This window comes from Coturnix japonica, chromosome 13 (assembly GCF_001577835.2).
Source record: "Coturnix japonica isolate 7356 chromosome 13, Coturnix japonica 2.1, whole genome shotgun sequence".
Taxonomy (NCBI): domain Eukaryota; kingdom Metazoa; phylum Chordata; class Aves; order Galliformes; family Phasianidae; genus Coturnix; species Coturnix japonica.
In genome coordinates, this window is record NC_029528.1 from 9,925,627 (window position 1) to 9,945,252 (window position 19,626).

At 44.4% G+C, this 19,626-nt stretch overlaps 1 protein-coding gene across 4 annotated transcripts; it reads left to right on the forward strand.

Annotated features, from left to right (window-relative positions):
* Positions 1-904: 904 nt before the first annotated feature.
* Positions 905-19,605, forward strand: CCNJL (cyclin J like). 4 transcript variants are annotated; one of them, XM_015876068.2, is made up of 8 exons: positions 905-2,873; positions 3,233-3,365; positions 3,745-3,854; positions 4,118-4,338; positions 10,832-11,042; positions 15,763-16,062; positions 16,609-16,768; positions 17,269-19,605. In XM_015876068.2, exons 5-8 carry the CDS (start codon positions 10,877-10,879, stop codon positions 17,714-17,716), a joined length of 1,074 nt encoding a protein of 357 aa, XP_015731554.1. In that variant the 5' UTR covers positions 905-2,873; positions 3,233-3,365; positions 3,745-3,854; positions 4,118-4,338; positions 10,832-10,876; the 3' UTR covers positions 17,717-19,605. The 4 variants fall into 4 exon arrangements, with proteins under 4 accessions (XP_015731554.1, XP_015731555.1, XP_032303318.1 ...); XM_015876069.2 differs by lacking the exon at positions 3,745-3,854; XM_032447427.1 differs by lacking the exons at positions 3,233-3,365; positions 3,745-3,854; positions 4,118-4,338.
* Positions 19,606-19,626: the final 21 nt, after the last annotated feature.

Here is a 19,626-nt window from a genome sequence, read left to right on the forward strand (position 1 = left end):
GAAGCCATGGGAGTTATTAGCTCTCTGGCAAAGCATCGTTTTTGATCTAGTGAAAAGGAAAACAGGCAAATGAATCCAAGTTAGGGAGATCAAAATGCAAGTTATAAAGAAACCCCCTGCTAAGCACTCAGTAGCACAGAGCTTGCTTTCTGTCTGGGACTAGGAGGCCCTCCCTGTTGAGCAGGAGCTTTGGCTCCAATACACCCACATCCACCCCTGGGAGCTGCCCTGGGTCATGATGCTGCTTCTGTGCAGCACAGCTCAGCCCCAGCTCTGAGGATCTGCTGCCATCAAGGACTCAGGAGGGAAAGCGCAAACCAAGACACAGCAGGCAGAAGGGAGAGGACTGTTGTCTTCTAATTATTTAACCTCTGATGGGGCTGCAGTCATTCAAAAGGTATCACACATCAACTATGTTTGTGAAGCTATGAACTATGGTTGTTTGAAGTACACAGGTTGCTGTGAAAAAGATTTATCTCTTCCTGTCTTCCTAGCAAGGCAACCTGCACGCTGACCAGGATGGCTCTGCTCAGCACAATCCTGCACAAGCATCTCCAGCAGCTGTGGCCTCCCCTCCCTTCTGCCTCCTGCAGGAAAAGAGGAAGGGAAGGGCAGCAGTGCTGGGGTTATCTCAGGGCTGACCATGGGAACATTGAATTTGGGGTGTTTTTTCTTCTCTGCAAGTAACTGGCTCAGGCTATGGAGCATTTCAGAAATGATACATTCTGGCTTGCTCTCACATCTTCAGACTGCAGTTAGGTTTGCAGTTCCATTTTTCTCCAGCCAAGCAGCTATTTGTTTGGTTTCTATGTGTACTTATTTTTGTTGGTGGTAGTTATTTTGTTTGTTTGTTTTTAATGAAAAAAAAATGAAATTTGCATAAGATCTTTTTTTTTCAGGAACATGGAGTTTCTGGAATAACACCAAATGAAGAACTCTGGCTTTCACAGCCAAGCTGTCACAAGAGAGAACTGCTCCCACGCAGCCTGCTCGCCCCAGCACAGGCAGCTCCCAGCACCTCCATCACTGTGGGAGCAGAGTTGGGAATGCCTTGGCCAGGCAAACGTGTGGGCAGATGCTATCAGGAAAGAGGGAGGAATGTCCTGGCAGAAGCAGGATGCTGTGTGAGGGCAGTGGATGCAAACAAGACCTGTTACACTGCAGCAGCCTTCTCCCCTGTGAGAACCAGAGCTGCCTTTGGTTGCTTTGTGCACCAGGTTTTATCACAAGCAGGTCCCTCTGGGCACTCAGCGTGCCAGGTGAAGGCAGGTACTGCAACACCCGCCCTCAGTGATCAGTTAGCAATGACAGCTCAGCTGCTTCATCCCATGGTTCCTCAGAAGCCAGCATAGACATAGCTGTGAAAACACAGACACAGGTCCTCTCCATGGGGGCAAAGGCTTTCATTACCGTGTGAACTCCTCTCTGCCACCACAGGGCTTTCTCCTTCCCACCTTCATCCCCAAGCCATGCAGTTCACTCCAGCAGGATAGGGCAGAGCAGAGCCTTTCAGTCCCCATCGTATCTGCCCTCAGGGAGGCCAAGGAAGACCCAGGAGAACCTGCCTTGTGCAGCTATGTACCATTTACCTGGCTGTGCACTGCCCCCCTGCCAGGGGATGTTTCTGCCCTTGAAGAACCCAGGCCCAGCAGTAGAAGCTGCAGCATGCCCTCTGGATGACACAGACCTGTGACTGCAGCCCCACAAATCCCCATTCCCTCACCCCTAGCTCCTGGTGCACCAGCCCAGCACAGGGACATGAAGGCTGGCCTGGCCCTCACATGCAGCACTAGGGATTTTACTACAGGGAAAATAATAACAGGGCTGTCACCCAAAAGCTGCTCTAGTACTGCTATAACCCTGTAATTACCTCAACTCGAGGCATTTTCAGTGATCATGTGCTGGAGAGGCTGTGTCCCCAGGTGCTCCACAGGCAGGTCAGGATGAGGAAGACTCCTAACAAGGGAGGGAACCTTCACAGTGTTTCCTATTTCCTCGTAAGCTGGTGGCTGGAATGAGGAACAAGGAAGTCCCCGTGCTTCAGCTATAGCATTTTCAAGGGGATATGCAGAGGCAGGGGCTGGTTGGCATCAGTTCTTGGGCACAGAACTGAGGTACACCAGGCTGCTGTGAAGCAGAGGGCCCACTGACCCCCCAGCACTTACTACAGCCAGTGCTGTGCCCCCAGAGTCACAGATCTCAATTGTTTGAGGTGAGGGGACAGGACAGCCTCTCTGAAAGTCCCACCACAGCAATGAACACTATTGAAGGAAGAAGCCCTGCTTACATCAGGCTGCTCCTTATTGAAAAACAAGGTGGGTTTTTCACTAACAATGAAGTGAAAAATGCATGCTGAATGACAGAGCTACAAAGGAGCAGGGTAAAGCAGGGAGGTAGGAAAACATAGATAGATAGTGAGAGCCAGCAAGAAGGAAAATCAATTCTTATTGCGGTAGAAGAAAACCACCACACTCATAGCACTCAAACTGGCTAAAATTATCATTTGAGCTGTTGCTGATATGATCTGGCATTGAGATTTTGGTGAAATGTGGGGCACCTGAGTGGCATCAACCTGGGCTGCCCACCTGGGGAAGGAGGAGCCCTGTGGGGGTACCTGGGCAGTCACCAGTGATCCCTTCTTGAGCTCACCCCTTGATGGGCACCAGAGCAGTTCTCTGCCTCTGGTAGCAGGTGGGGGTGGGCAGCTGGAGCTGCAGAGCTCAGCCAAGGGCTCTGTGCGTGGGACTTGGATAAGAAGCCCTTTCTTTTCCACCAAGAACACTCCAGCTCCTTGCTAACTGATGCAGGTGCAGCCTCTGCAATGCAGCATTTCCACTGTACTCTTCCCCAGCTGAAGCCCACTGTGCCAGCAGGTAAAACATAGTTGCTTGAACCCTGTTTGTTAGACTGAAGGCTTGTACTTTAGCTATTTTCAGGTAATTTTGTTCAGCCTGAATGCATTTCATTGCTATAGCATCCAGAATGGTGGGATAGTGGTAAAGCTGCTTATTTCCTCAGTTTAAACTGATACTTAAAGAAAACCTCCATAGTGCTGATGATACCGCTGACTTAAAACTAGGCGTACATCACTTAAGTCTCAGTGGCTGTCCCTGTGCTTTACCCAGCCATGCCTTATTAATAATGCTAAACGTTCTCTAAGTGAATGTGAGCTCTCAGTAAGTCTATTTACTTTGGGTGTTCTCCTGGGATTTTTCTTTTTGTTCTTTTTCAGACTGTTTGCTAAATCACTTGCAAGTTTAATACACGTATTTCTGATGTGGCTGAGGCCTGTATTTTAACCTTGGCTGCACCCATTACATCAGAACCTGTTCCTGCCCTGAACGGGTCCCATTCAGATGGAAAAGGTATATCGAGGCTGTGCTCAATTGCTTTAGAACAATATTATTCAACAGTATTAAAGTTGAGAATAGTGTTGAGATGCTATAGAGTTAAAAAACTAACAAAAACTGATAGCAAATGAATACATCCATATGGGTTATTTGTAAGCAAACGCTCAGACTTCACCATGTTTTGTGTTCAGTTTTAAATGAAAAGAGAGGAGAAAAAAAGTGGTTTTGTTACTTAAATTAGGGCACTCAAGTACTTTGTTTAAGGGATAGCGGGGTAATTGGATGTACTTGAAAGAAAATAGGAAAAAATTGTTTCTTACGGACACTTGGTGGCAGCTTTTATCTGCGGTTTTAATGGCCATCGCCACTTAACTGCATTGCTTGGCTTTTACAGCAGGGCCAAGGCAGAAAGCTGACCATAAACTGGGGATGTTCTCACCGGGATAACTGTTCTCCAGGAGCACTGAAATCAACGACGATATTAACTGCTATGGAAGCGTGCAGGTTTTCTGCTTCTTTCCTTTTGGAAACCAATGAAGAAAGCATTTCATGAGGGTTTGTTTGTTTAGCAAAGTTCTGTGCAGACAGAACGCCCCAAAACTATTGCTGAAACTGGAGTCTAATTCTCCAGAAGGGAAAACTGCTGCTCGGGCTGGGAAGCTTGTTCATGGCAATTTCATCATGAGCAGATCAGCCGCGTGGTTTTAGTACAGAACAGGCTGTAGGGTGATCTTTTATTTATTTCCTTATTTATTTTGGCTTGTTAGAATTGCTGAAACAGCGCTGGGAAACGCATGGTGGGGGATTTCATCCTGAAACGCCCATCGGACGTAAATAACCCTCTCAGAGGCCTGAGAACGAAGCTATGCAGTGCCTGGCAGTTTGAGCATCAAGCTGGGATGTGGAAACGAGCCCCGCGGCAAAACGGTGACAGCTGGGCTGAAATTGTAGCCAGGCCACTGCCGCCTACACGGCCCGGTAGCTAAAGGTGAGACATCTCGAGTGAGGAAGCACAAAACGAGGACAAAGCCCGTGTCTCCCGTTAACACTTGAGGTCACGAGGAGCCGGGCAGCCACGTGCCGTCGGTGCCGCACCATCGGGGCGGGGGCTCCGCTCCCCCCTTGGGGCTCCGGGAGCGCGCAGGTGCCGCTGTCGGAGGCACGGAGGGGTCGGCGATGTCCCTCCGGGGCGGGCAGCTGTTAATTACAGCCCATTAACCCCAGAGCAGCGCTGTCTTTCTTCCCCTCCTCTCCCCTCTCGGCCGCGGGCGGCAGCAACGGTCAGAGCGACGGGGGTTGGGGGGGGAGCGGCGGAAGCGGCTCGTCCGCTCTGTTTGTCCGTCCCCGTGGTGCCCCGTCTGCCTCCCAGAGCTTTGTCTGGATGGGAAGAAAAAGGATGGAGGAGCAGTGGTGGAGAGGGGAGCTGGCGGCAGACATCCATCAGACCCTGAGGACGAAGGTTTGCTCCTTCTGCTTTGTTCCTTTCCTTCAGCTTTGCTCTCCGTTGTGCCCCCTCCCCAGGAGAAGCGGTGACCGCGCTGTGCCTTCAGCGGGGCTGTCGGGAGCTGCTCCCATCGCAACTTGTTCAAAGTCAGCCCTGAGCTTAGGAAAGCCTGCAGATCCCCGCAGCTCCTCGGTAGCTGTGACTGTGTAACTTAGCCGGGGTGGGGACTTGTTCTATTAGACGCTGGGAGGGACGCGGGTGTTGTACTGCGAAAGGAAAGGCAACGTGTTGCAGGGTCTGGAGAAACGGCTTTGCTTCTTTGCACATAGATAAGCGCTAAGATTTGGGACGTTGTGCCTGGGTGGGCAGTGGGGGAATGGGCATATGCACAAACGGGCGTGCAAAGCTATTTCTTGAAGTTCAGTGTCCCTTACACATTGATTGGAAAGCCAGCATTATGTTTGCAATAAGCAAAGCAGTGAGGCACTGTTTTTAAGACTTAGTGTACCTTTATTGAAAGCAGGTAAAACTAAAGCTGCTGTTTCTCCAGATAGATTCACAGCTCGAAGTAAACCCTAAACACAGGTGGTTGAGTAGCATGAAAGCGAGTCCACACCATTAGTGACTACCTGCATGTAATACAGCCTGAAGTCAGTAAAGCTATGGCTAACGAAGTTACCCTTTGGATGTTCCTTACTGCCGTGTAGCAATAAATGGTGTCAGGTGATGCTGTGTTCCCAGGTTCTGAGTGGGCCAGGCCCCTTCAGTGGGGCAAGAAGAACGACTGGCATCCAGTGTTGGAGTGCAGAGGGGCTGGGGGTCACTTTGGTGTGTTTGTTTGTTAATTCTGTGTATCCGCTGCCTTTTGATCAACCATTTCATTCTTCAGATGCGTTTCTTTCTGGATGCATCTTGCTGCTGTGTCTCCATTCAAGCTGTTGTGTGTCAGTGCACTGTTAGTGTATTGCCTTATTGATACTGGGGTGCAAAAAATTAATGCAATGGTACCGTCAGCATGAGTGACTTCCCTACTTTAAGATGCTTTCTGAAGGGTCATAGTGAGGAACAGTCTGTCTTGGGTCAGAAGAAATGGATCTTAGTTGGAGCATGCGAGTATGATAGGAAAGTTGCTTAATAATCGTCAAGGAGGTTGAAATGTATGTAGCAGGCTGTCCTGCTTCATTAAAGTATATATTTAAATCTGTTTAAGGTGAGGAATGAAAGGTAACTCAACTCTTTTCCTAGAACACTAGAAGTGATTGAGATGCGGATTGAAACAACCGTGTTTTTATGTTAACTGCACAAGTGTTATTCCCACCCCCTTGGATCGAAGTTCTTGTTGAGCTCTTTAGAAGTTGGCTGCTTAGTGCCAGATGTTGTGTGCTGTTCTGATGGATGCGTTCTGCATGACAGCAGATGCTGAATGATGTGCGGGCTATACCTGAATTCTCAGTCAGACAGCTGAAAAATGCTGCTTCCCAAAGGCTCTGTCTAAACGTGAACTAAATTAATAGCCCCTGAATTGTCCAACTAGTGAAGTATCAGTGCTGTGATAAAGTAGGGCCATTGCAGAAATAGGTGCTAATGGAAAGGTACTGATTGGACCAGGCTGCTGCCCCACACTGAAAGCTGGAGCTTTATGAATGGAAATGGAACTTCTGCAGCACATTCACATTGCACTCTTCTTTAGTAGCTCTAAATAATCAGTAAGTGGGGAAAGCAGAGTAACAGGTCGGTGTGTAGTGGTTTGTTTTTGGTGTTTGAGAGAATCCTGTACTTCAGAAAGCAGTGTGAATGTCCCTGAAAATGGAGGGATGTGTGGCTGCTGTTGGTATACTATGTTGGGTTGTTTCCTCACAGGATATGTTCATTTCCTGCAATTAATGAGAATTACTGGATCTGTCTGCATTTCCCTTTTTATTCGTCTCTTGTGTGGCTTCCCAGAGCAGGGCCAAATTTTGAAGGAACTTCTTTTTAAGTATTTAAAAGGTTAATATTGTAACTTGATCTCTTTAAAGGCTGTCAAAGTGTCAGTCCGGAGTTACTTTCAGACAGGTGAGGAGTGCTGATCCCCTTCCTGCTGAAAGCAAACAGTCCTTTAAGTGGTAAATGTCTGAGTTCCTCTAGGTGAAAGCTCCTCCACACCTGTCTCCCATCTCCTCTTGGGCTTTATTGCGAACTGCTGTTCACAGCTGTGAAGTGTTTCTTTGACATGCAGCTCTTTCCTCAAACCAAGTCCACAACCTGGAGCAGGACTGTCACGCACAGAGCTTGTTGTGCTCCTATGGAGGGGCCCTTTTCTTCACCATGAGCGCACCTCTTGCAGTTCCAAATCATCCTGCTAGAAGCAGTGCAGGAAACTGCTGAGGCCGTGTTAAAGGTTGCTAGAGAACAAACTTTTCCTCTTCTTGCATGCATAAGAGCCTGTGTTTCTATCCTCATATTTAACTTGAGTTCTGCTGAAGCACCAGGTTTGCTTGACCTGTTCCTGGCCTGAAGGCTGTGATGTAATGGGCACTGTTTTGTCTTCTATCCAGTCCATTTGTGTCCTTGTTATTGTAAAAGCTTGTGATCCCTTCAACACTAAATGAGCGCTGGTGGAAGTCTGATGTGCTCAGATCTGCCTGGCACTGCCCGAAGGTGGGATTGGTGCAGATCCGGTGGGCTGTGCTGCAGAAGAAGGCAGGCAATAGAGCACTGTGCAGGTGGTGCTTCTGGTGTGGGGTTCACTTTCTTTTTCTTAATGAGCTCTAGATGAGAACTTCAGGGGTCCCAGATACCTGCAGGCATTCAAAAGGGTATGGACGCTGTCACTTCAATTAATCAAGAGGATAAAGCATTAACCTTTCATTCTGATGAGCTTTTCCACTTTGAATCAGCTGAAAGAAAAAAAGGTGCTAGAGGCACTGAGGTTTACTAATATCAGGCTTTTCCCCAAACTGGCAGGTCCAGCAACAAAAGCATAATCTGCTCACTTCAAAAGCTAGATTACTTTTTTTTTTTCCAAACCAGTGACAATAGCATTACTGGCCTCTGGCTGTAACCTGCTTATGTTGTAGATGGCAGCATATGCATAGAGCTGAAAGGAACAGGTGTTCTAAGTACATGGTTATTCATGACCTTTTTCTTTCTTTCCTTCCTTCCTTTAAGTTGGAATTTCGATTTTCACACTTCTTTCTCTGATCCTTCACAGATCGGTTGCTGAGTTCTGAATGCTTTGGGTTGTGCAAGAAGGACTTAATGAAACGTCTGATAAAACACCACAGCGAAACGCAGGAAGAGATACGTTTTTCAAGCACAATAGCAGTCTGGTGTTCCCTCAAATGGCAAATATTTCAGACTGTTGTAAGGTGCTGAAGGGCAGAATAAGATCAAAATGATTTTAAGCACAGTTGAAATACAGTCCTGGTCTGATGCTTTTTTTCTTAGTAATATGATGGAATCTTCATTTAAGTGTCTACACATCGTAATTCATACTGAATCCTCTACTGACCTTAATCACTGTTACTTTGAACAGGTATAAAGGTTGGTCTGTGTTACAGGACAGCACAGCTTGTGCTTGCCCAGGCAAAGCAAGGGGCTGTTTTGCAGGCATTTACCATGCATTTTTGCTTTGAGAGGAAATGCATCCTGCTGGCCATACCTGATGAGTGCTTTGCTGTCACTTATCTTTGCCTTTCTTTGAGCCTGCATGGCTGCAGGGAGTCAGGAGATGCTGTGTGGGTCACCTTGGGGGGGAGAACAGAGCCAGGCTGAAGTACTTAGACATGATAGAAAAGCAGTTTCAGTTAATATCTTTATGAATGTCAGAACCTGAGGAATGTTTGCCACAGAGGCTCATTTTTCCTTTGTCAAGAAGCTTGTGAGTTGATGAATTTCACTTTTGTTCTTAGAGCTGATCGTTATTAATAGGAGTTATTACTATAATGTCACATCACTTGTTAAGTTATAACTTTTCTGCCTTTTGTCAATTTATTTCTGGCTTTACATGTGGGGAGGAGTTGTGCAGAAAAGAAATGGGATGCAACTTCTTGCTGTGTTGAACACCCAAACTGTGGTGTAGTGCTCTGACCACACTAAGTGCTGGACTGGAGCAGCTGCTGGAGGGGAGCTGGAGGACATCATCGTGCTCAATTTCCTTCCTCCCCTCTTCAGTTGTGGTTGGCTAATCTAGCTCAAGAAGCCTAAACTTCATGAGGTTTGCTTACTCTGCTTCTCTGAAGTCTTGTTGCTCAGCATCTCCTCCAGGATGGCTCTGAAATATTTGCTCAACCCAGTTGTGAAGCCAACTGACCCACAGGTGAAATCTGGTTCTTTGGGTCAATGAGCGGTGCAGGAAGCAGTCAGGTTACCACCTGGGGGCTGCCTGCAGCCTGGCTGCCCTTCAGCTGTGACTGCTGAAGATTTGTCATCTTTAGCACCACTTAAACATGTTTACACCGATTCCCTTCTAAAAGAAGGTCAGGTTTTGAAGCTGATAGGAGCTGGCTTATGATTGCCTTTGCTCTTAAAGCTGCTTCTCTTTCAGCCCACTCACCACCTCACCCATGCAAGCTTTAATTATCTCAAAACATGACAAATGGTGATCATTCTAAATGCTGTGTGCTGCCTGCATGGAGGCTTTTAGCTGAGAGGCACTGACCAACAACTGTTGAGGGAGCTCAATCAGTCAGCCCAAAGCCACATGTGAGCCCATGCTGCCATGCTCAGTGTTTCAGTGCATTGACTGCCAGCAGCCACAGCCAGGTGGTGGAGGGAGATAGGAGCCAGCAGGCTATGGCAAGCAGCAGCAGCATACAGAAGGACCAGCAGGGCTCCCAGCTTCTTCTCTGTTGCTTTATTGGTGATGGAGGTAAACTCTAAGCATTGGAAATTATTCTATACTTTCTTTCTGAATGAAACTTGCTCTCAACCCGTGTCCTACTGATGGATGGAAATCCTGCTATGTAAGATGGTTGTGGTGGTGGGTGTTATGGGGTGTTTTTGGGCTTAAAACAACATGAGAGTCGTGTTTCATTGTCCCTTCTTTATAAGATATTACTGCTGGGGGATTTTTTGTAATCCTTCAGTGGATGCTGCCCCAGGTTTCAAAGGGCTTCTTGCCTGTCTGCAGCGTGTGTCTGTTCAGCCCTGGGGGGGGGAGGTAAAAGAGGCCTGGTAAGCAATCATCTGTAACAGCGCCCAGCTTGCTGTCTTTGTGAGCTGCTTCTTGGTAACGAGCCTCTCTGGTTTCCAGTCATGTGCACCCCTCTGAGCCTGACTGTGCAGCTATTTTCTCCTGACAAGCTGAATCTTCTCACGGAATGCTTCCTCCAGCGAGATGATGGGAGAGCATGGGCAGGCACTGCTCCAGCTGTGCAGGGAGGTGCCCTTCTGCAAGCAGCACCCCAGCGTGGATGCTTCCTCTGATCTCATCTTTTCAACTCTGCGTTTGTTCTGTAGAATTACTGCTCTACGTACTACTTTGTGTTCTGCTATAAGACATGTTTATCTTGCAGTTCTATGCAGCTTCTAATTCCTTTTCAAATGCATGAAGTACAAAAATGATCTAGAAGTGGAATCTGATTTACTGAGTAGCACCATGTTGAAATAGTTTGTTTCCTTTTATCTATGCCAATCCACATGTATTCAGTCCACCTCGATTTTAGGTCTGGCTACTTAACACTAAAGTGGCATTAACTTGTGGGTGTTCCATAGGATCTTTACTCCCTCCCTCATACACTACAAATTTGTGTGAAACGCTTTCAGATGAAGCATGGGCAGACCAAAAACTTCAATAATTCTGCCTTTAAAATCAAGATTTCTATATCACATACGGAACAGTTCATATGGTTAGCTTTTATACCGCTGTCATACATCAGCATGAAAAATGCTGAATTTTGCCAAAATTCATGTCAATCCATGTCAGTCACAGTGCTGTGTTTGCTACCTGTTTGCCATAGCAGGTGGAGGGTGTTTAGGATTCCAGATGATGTGATGGGATGTTTAAGTACTTCTACTTCAGTTCTACTTACCCCCCTCTCTCCCATCCCTGTAGGAACTAAACCTGCCTCTGTATAAGGCCCATTCACCACAGATTGGGATGCGCCGTTACTTCATTGACCTCTTGACCGTCCTCAGCAACCGTTGCAATCTCTGCCCTACAGCCCGGCACCTCGCTATCTACTTACTGGACCTCTTCATGGATCGCTATGATATCACTGTCAAGCAACTGTACATCACCTCATTTGCTTGTCTTCTCCTAGCAAGTAAGTTGGCTCCTACTTACTGTGGCTTTTCTTCCCTTCTCTGTGCAGATGGTTGTTCTCCTTGCATATCTTAACACAGAAAACTGCATGGTAACCGCTTCCAATCATTTTCTTTATATGTTTAGAGGTAGTAATGAGGTTGTCATGGATTAGTGGGAAATACTGGTGGTAGGTGGATGGTTGGACTGGATGATCTTAGAGGTCTTTTCCAACTGTAGTGATTCTGTGATGTCCTCAGTAGGTATGTTAATGGTACTGGGATGCATATTGCTAGTCATTGCTGTGTAACTCTGAAGTTCTGGTGTTGGCATCCATTTGGCAAACGACCTTGAATGTTTGTGGTTAATATTTTCTTGGAATCTCTGCAGGCAGTGATGTGCATGTGGAAGAAAGTGAGGCTGGTGCCTCAAGGAATTGCAGACTTGCAAACTCTGTTTCTAGGTTACAAGGAAATTATCCTGCCATATGGGAGCCAGGCAGAGCAGCACGCTATTGTTGTAGGCAACAAAAGTTATGCAAACTGCAGCATCCATGGCTGGAAACTGCCAGGCAGTCATATCCATTAAGGTGAAAGGGAAAAAAAAAAGACCCAGAAAGGATTTGTTGAGGAAAGGTGATATTATGTATTTATTGCTCGGGATACAAGTTTGTCAATGCTTTTCTTTGTGGGGAATGCCCTAAAGAGCTTTATCTGCTGAGATAATGGTAAAAACAAACAATGTTTTACTATAATATGCATATAGTGTATTGAAGCATTGGTGCTGTTGATAGTGAATTATATGGATTGTTCCTTGTTTGTGTTGCAGAAAAGTCAGTGTTAAAATCGGAGGAAAGAGAAACTGAAATAGTTTCTGTAGGTGCAGTTTTATGACAGACTAAGTGAGGCTTAGTCTGGAAGAGCTGTTGAAGTTCTGCTTACCTGAACCTTTGAGCTCCTATGTGCTAGAAAACAGGCAGCAAACTATCCCAGTGGAGAAGTCCTTTCTTTCTGTTACCTATACTCTCTTTTTTCCTCAAGAACACTCCATTTTTGTATGTGTAACCTTGTAACTGCAAGATGCCTCACAGCAATGCTGCTTTATTCTGCAGGGACATAGTTGAAAGGAGCCATCAGGAATAGAGAACAGGATTTTCTTTAAACCTGGTACTTTTGAGTATTCTTTCCCATTCATCCCTGCCATAAAATTGGTGCTTTAGAAGTTCTTTCTAGTAACTTTCTGATTTTCAGGAAAGATTTATAGCTATAACTTATATTTGCACTGTTGTGAAGGTGGGATGGCAGTGGTGCCCTCAAACTTGTTATGAGTTGTGAGATGTAATGGTAAGATCTTGGGTATAGGGCTGCACAACTGGCTTATGTAGCATCTAGGATTTAAAAAGAAACAAAGTTTAAGGTTGTCCTTGAGTAAGGGGCTGAAATCAAATGCAACCTTACATTGCCCCTCAGAAACTGTGAGGGGAAAGGAAGTTGACAAATCATCCTATGATAACAGAGGGAAAGAGGGGAAATGTTTCACAATTTTAAATTATTTTTAAAGGCAGTTTGATTCAGGGATCAGCTCCAAGCTCAGTGAGTTAATGAGTATGAGACTATTTCTAAACCTGATACTGGCTCTGTGCAGCATTCATGTATCCTGTTATGGAACCGTCCTTTATAGGAAAGGGAAAAAGTCAATAATTGTAAAGCCAACTTTCCTACCAACATGTAGAAGCAAAAAGCTAAAAATAGAAGCAAAGCAGCTTTGCACAAAATTACTACCTAACACTTTGTGTAGGTGAGGTTTTAAACCTGGAGACTCTTGAGAGTGTAGTAAGTTGTTGTTCATTGTTTGAGCCACCCTAATATGCAGTAAGGCCTTTCTGCTTCAGTACATGTAGCTTGAACTGGTGCAAGTTGGGCAAAACCATTCTATGCCAAGTGGGGATTCCAGGATTTAGTTTATTCTCAAAATGATAAGAAGTAGAATAAATGGTAAACTATATTCACCTGACATTTCTCATTATAGCAAAGAATATAACCATTTTTGGGGTTTTTTCTTTTTCTTTTTTTGCTTTTCACTGCAAATGCAATAATTAGGACTTCCTGCAAATAATTAGGAAGTGGCCTATTTGTTCAGCAAAGGATTGCGGCAGAATTACTCTTCAGTCTGTAGCAAGACACTTGTACTTATTAAAACATATATTAACATCTTTGGAGAGCAAACCGTCATCTTCATAAAAGTAATGTTCAGTTCTTTGAAAAACCAGTGTTCACCTCGCTCCAGATGAATGCTGAATGTGTATCAACAGGTAATTCTGCATTATGAACACCATTTGAGAAAGCCTCCTTCTTCTTTCTGATTGTTTCCTTAGAGAAAAGCAGGAGGTTAATGGCAGTGTGCAGACCACAAGCAAGGTGAGGTGTAGTTAGGTGTCTCTCACACCCAGGAGAGTGGTTAGGCCCTGGAACAGGCTGCCCAGGGAGGTTGTGGATGCCCCGTCCTTGGAGGTGTTCAAGGCCAGGTTGGACGGGGCTCTGGGCAACCTGATCTAGTAAATGTGTATGTTTGGTGGCCCTGCTGGGCAGGGGGGTTGGAACTACATGATCCTTGAGGTCCCTTCCAACCCGGGTCATTCTGTGATTCTGTGTAGTGAGGTGACATTTCCGATGTAAGTGTGGGGATGGTGGATTTTCTTTCTGTTGTTGGGGGACATTGAGGGCAGTTGTGTGAGTTCAGAGAAACTGTTGCCAACTGTTATTTAGTTGATCTGAAGAATCTCAAACTGATGTGTGTTTTTTTTTTTCCACTTCCACCTACCAACTTTCTCATCTGTCTTTGGGCACACAACAGCAGTGTTCTCATGTCACAGATCACTTTTAGTTATCTGGAGCTGATTTCTCTTGCTGTGTTCTAGGAGAGCATTTTAACTGGCTCATCAGTTTTCCCACCTAGGAAACTGTATGGTGACAGTGCTTCCTACTACAGTAATAAACGCAAGAGATGAGGGAGTGGGAAGATGATGCTTCTCTGAACAAACTGTGTTGGCAGCCAAATCGTGTTCAGCCTGGACTTGCTGCAGTTAAGAGGAACGTGGGTGTGTGTCCCTGGAATCATCTAAGTGTTCTCTAGTTGGAATATGTACATTTCTTCCTCTGGGTATGCACTGTGAGATGACTGGAGATGATATCTGGAAATTCCTGCCAGGTACATTAGCCCCCCCCAGAACAACTATGAAAGCTTTGAAGTTTACTGTCATCAACAGTTATTTCCTCTGTATTGATTCTGAAGATGAATGGTAATTGTTCATGGTAATCTGAAGGTGAACGGAAACCCGTCTGGGGAGGAAAGGAAGCGTTACTGGAACAATTGATGTCACATTTAAATAAAAACCACAAAAAAAGAAGTTCTGTTACTTGTATAGAGTAACTGTATTGTATATTTCATATATGGCTCGGGTAAGGCCAAAGGTTGGACACTTGCTGTCTATTGAGCAGGAGCAAAGTGGATGAAGCCAGGCTCTTATTGGTGGTGCCCAGCAACAGAACAAGGGACAACGGGCATAAAGTGAAACGTAGGAAGTTCCATATAGCTACAGGATAACTTCAAATAGCTGTACACCTAACCAAATGGGTTGGAACTTTTCAGCAAGAATGTTATTTAAGCAGTACTGGAAAAAGTTATTACTGGTGGTTGATTCTTGCCTGCTTTTTGAGCAAGGCATGTTAGGTGGCTGTGTCATTTTGGTTTGGTAACACTACATTTAAAAAGGCCTCCTTAAGTTTGCAGCAATGGATCACTTTGTTACTAATAGGCAAAATCCTGGGGGTAGCAGACCTGCTTTTAGTTTCCTATACTATTTTTTTGTCTCTTTTGGGGATAGTAAAGATCGAGATCACATTTGTCTGTACAAATGGACTACTAGAGATAACTGCTGTTTCAATAGCCTAGTAAATGCAGATTAGATAAAGGCGTGGCTTCTCTTAGCTATTTGGACTCTAAAAATGTATGCTCTCAGCTAATCTTATGGGAATTATTTATGTTAATCACTTGGCTACAGTGTACTTCTTCTAGCTTTTCACTGACCCTTGCTAATGAGGCCTTCAAGACAGGATGGAACAAAGAGAAATTATGAAGCAGCGAGGGCAAAGGTGGTGGTGCCTCAGGGCTTTTAACGTCTTCTGTTTTGTAGCATTTAGCTTCCATACCTAAAGGGCAGTATTCATACCCAAAGGAGATTTTTTTCCCTCAATATTAGATCTTTTTATTTTAGTTTTTTCCCCCCCCCGTACTGCCTTTATTCTTCATACTTTACTGAATGCCTTTCACCAGTCTGCTTCCAGTTAGTTAGGAAAAACTGGCCTCTAAAATGACAAGAGGAAGAGAGATGATGTGACAGAATAGTGGTGGGATTTTGGTTTTTATTTCATTCAGTGCATAGCTTGAGATGAAGAGCTGCTTTTCTTTTCTCTGTTCTGCTATTAACGTGGATGTAGGAACATATAATGGGAATGCAGGACCCAAGTTACCTTGGTACGAAGGCCTCTTGAAATCTGTTGTGAAACAAGGGTATAAACTATTATATTTCTGTAATCTAATATTGAAATCTGCTCATTGCAGTCAGCACACTTCAGGTTTTACTCATTTCTGGTAGCACTGCAGAGTCCAGTTCATATCTCCAGTTCTGTAAACTGTTCATTAGTGTATCTATGAAAAGACAGGAATGGCTTCTTTTTTGACAGGTAAATTTGAAGAGAAAGAAGATCAAGTTCCAAAATTGGAGCATTTAAATAACCTGGCATACATGTGCAATGTGAATGTGGTATTGAGCAAGAAAGATTTGCTTAGAATGGAAATGCTGCTTCTGGAAAACTTCAACTGGAACCTGTGTATACCAACAGCAGCGCACTACATTGACTACTACCTCTATGCATCTATTGGTGAGAATGACCTTCACAATGGCTGGCCGATCACCTCACTAACCAAAGTCAAAGCGTTTATGGAAAAATATGCATATTATTTCCTTGATTTCTCAGTCCAAGGTAAGAGATTTAGTTTATGCTGGAATGATCGTCCATTTGGTGAAGGGCAGAAGTCTGAAAGAGAGGAGGGTTTTAAAACCTGTCATGATGTGGACTGCACTAAATTATCTATGCAGACCGGGGTCCCACTTAGTGGCTGTTTCAGATGGCAGTTGGTTGTTCATCCCTTGCAGATTAGTCTCATCTCTTCTCAGAAATGTGGGACACCCTGTTTTGTTTTTCATCTTAGAACTCATAACTGGAAAGACCATCAGAAATGGTTATCTGACACACAGTGTGAGCTGTAAAAACTTTAACGTAGTTGGTCTATTTCATATATTTCATAGCTTTTTTTTGGAATTAAAAGCCTCGAGTCACCAGTAGCACAAAGCCTTTCAGTAAAGCTTCATCCAGTTTTGACTGAATTCTCATTGCTATGAGTTGCTACTTTGAGATGTGTGGAATAAAGATGAGGATTTAACTGTGTCTTATGTTGCCGTGTATTACTTAGTAGGCTCACTGCAGTGATCAGTAAGAGTAACCTGTGCTATTTTTATTCCTTCATAGATCACAGTTTCCTTCATTTTCGTCCATCTCTGATTGCTGCAGCTTCTGTGTGTGCCTCACGCATCTGTATGCAGATCTCTCCTGCCTGGACAACGCAGCTTGAATTGCTCACGTGTTACTCCTGGGAGCACCTTGCCCAATGCATTGAAATGATGCTCATGTAAGATCAAAATGCAAGTTGGTGTTCTTAGCAAGTTGTTAACGCTCGTTTGAAACAAACAAAATATACACAAGAAAAAGGACACAGATTTCCCAGTTTCACCGAGCAACTTGTTTCACTGATTGATCGCCCTAATGGTTATTAAACGCACGATTATGTTTCTTCCTGGTACCTTACAGGGTTTTTCCTGTGTTTCTTTTAGCTGTACTCTTTAATACATTGCAGGTACCCACCCACACTGTCTTAAGAAAATCATGCTGTGGACTTCAAGGTCTCACAACCTTCCATAGCAAGTGCAATTGTAAATATATTTGGGATGCAATAATTATTCATAAACCTTCTTAGGACACGAAGATCTCACCAGAATAATTAGAAATGAACTGTGAGCATGTGAACTATCCTATGTATCTATGGGCAAAAAAAGCTTGATGGGTCGAAGTTTTGGAATACATGCAAACTCTGAATTTTTCCTGTTGATGAATCTAACTTATTTGTTTCAGATATTATGAGAACGACATCAAAGAAGCCAGTAGTATAAAAAAAGAGGTAACGATTCACCATGAGCAACAGGAAGTAATGGAAAGCCTGAGACATGAAGCCACTGCTCAAGTTGTGTTTCAGCAATCTAGTTACCATCCTTTAGCCCAGCATCCAGCAAGTCTTTCCCAGTTCCAGTCACCAGTGCAGGATTTGTGCTCTGCTTATCGTGACTCCTTACAGGCACACAGGCCCAGTGCTCTGCTTGCTGGGAGTGCTGACAGCTCATTGCACTCCTATGCTGCCCTTCAGGCCAACCTGCAGCCGTCTGCCCAGACTCTGCATGTCCAAATGCCTATTGCTGTGCAGGTGGCCTTAGGAACGGAGCCCAGCCGCTGCATTTCCATGGCTTATGGTAGTAGTTACTTCAGTGGTTGCCATTCCTATCCAGCTGGGTGTTTTGATGGATAAATATCAGCGCAAGAAAAAGGTGACACGTGTGAAAGCTGAAGAAAAGACCCTGTGATTGATAAGGAGCGTGTAGCTGAATGAGAGCTGTGAAGGAACAGAATCCTTACGTCTTACTCATCCACACGACATGGATCTGGATCCGTTGGTCACTGGAAGCCGGGTGCCTTTGCCAAGGATTGTACCTTTCTCTCTTAATAAGAGAAATAGAAATGCAGTAACATACCTCATGAAATGTAACTTTAGAAGGCACGTGCATAGTAACTCTGCGGAGATTACTACTTTCTAGTTCTCACTTTATTGACTATGAATCTGAGTTGGCTGAGAGCTTGTGTTAAAGTCTTATTTCAGGCTATAGAGCGTGCCTTGAATTGCTGGTTAAGTAGCAATGTTCTTGGAGGATGTTATTTCAAACAGATTGCTCTCTTTCTCTCCCGGGGATGTGACTTTTGAACAGTGGCAGATTATACTAATGGAAGCTTCTACAAAGAGTATCCTGCAATGTGGATGCTCTTTGTTTCTGCAGAAGTTGATGCACTGAACGCTTCAGTTTTCTTTGACCTGGAGTGGCAGTACAGGAGTAAGACTGTGCAGTAAAAGGAACAAAGGCTGGAAGACTATCAAATAATCTTTGTCTTAAAATCACCTTGGAAACAAGATGTGATGCTACTGAACTGAATGCAGAACACCGCTCTGCCTTTGCTTATTTGAAACAAACAAACGGAAACATTAAGAAGTGTAAGTGATCTTGGAACTTAAACGTGCTGCTGCTTTTTGAGACTGGAGATTATAGATAGTGAAACTGTTTACAAGCTTTATCAGGGATTTAATGTTACTTGAAGAAATCTTCTTTGAAAAACTCTCAAAAACTTCATCCCGTTCAGTTATTTTATAGTTTGGGCTCAACAGTTTGTGGCAGTAGTTCAATTTTAGGACAGAGAAACTGCTGGTAATGTGGGTGGAGAGAGGGAACTGGTTAACTTTGTTGGGAAATTGGTTCAGTTACAGCACAAGGCAATGCTGACTTAGTTTCCTTGAATATCACCTTGGTTCTCTTGGCAAATGTAGCCAAGAACGAAGTGCAGATCGTGTAGTACTTTGTAATGAGACGCACCTACTGTCAGATACCCACGTTTCCTTTTCAGTTGAGATCAGAGAAGATTGTTGAGGTTTTGTTTGTTTAACTGCAATGTGGGTATTACAAGAAACAGACTTCTGAAATGTGAGACCTTTAGTTTTGATACTCAACCACTGTCATGTTTTTCTTCGAAGGCAATACTGTTGGACTGTCCTTTTTCCTTAAGGACCTCAGGACTGCAGTACAAGTAATGTGCAATATGCTTTGTCTGACTCAGAGCAGCTTTTCCGAGTCATGTGTCGATGTTGTTTTAAATTATATTTTCAGAGACTTGTTTTTAAGGGTGTTTAAAGGTGGAGGAGGGGGGGAAATTAGCCTGCATGCTGATGTGTGCTTTTGTAACCATCTTCTGAGAATGCAATGTTTGGTGTTAAGCAAATGATTTCCTGCATTCAGCAGGGCAGGGGCAGTTTGTTTAGTTCATTTACAAAAGGCAAACTGTAAAGGAAGAGGCATTTCTCTTCAGAAATGGATCTAGAAGTGTAGAGAACTTACTTAGTTCATCTTTAATTCTTCTGGTTTTATATTTATATTAAACTTTATTTTTAGAAGCCTTTTGTGTATTCTATAAATTTGTCACTCTGCAGAACTACTGAACAGCACAACTGTGGCAGTACTGTTGTATGGTTTTTCTTTGGTTCTTATCACCTCTCTCATTTGGGTCACATTCACTGTTACGCTTTGGGCTGCCATTGTGCTTAATGTGAAAATATGTGTAATGCTTCTAGTGAAAGCTCCCAATAAATAAGTGTACAGATTATTAGTGGTGTGAGCT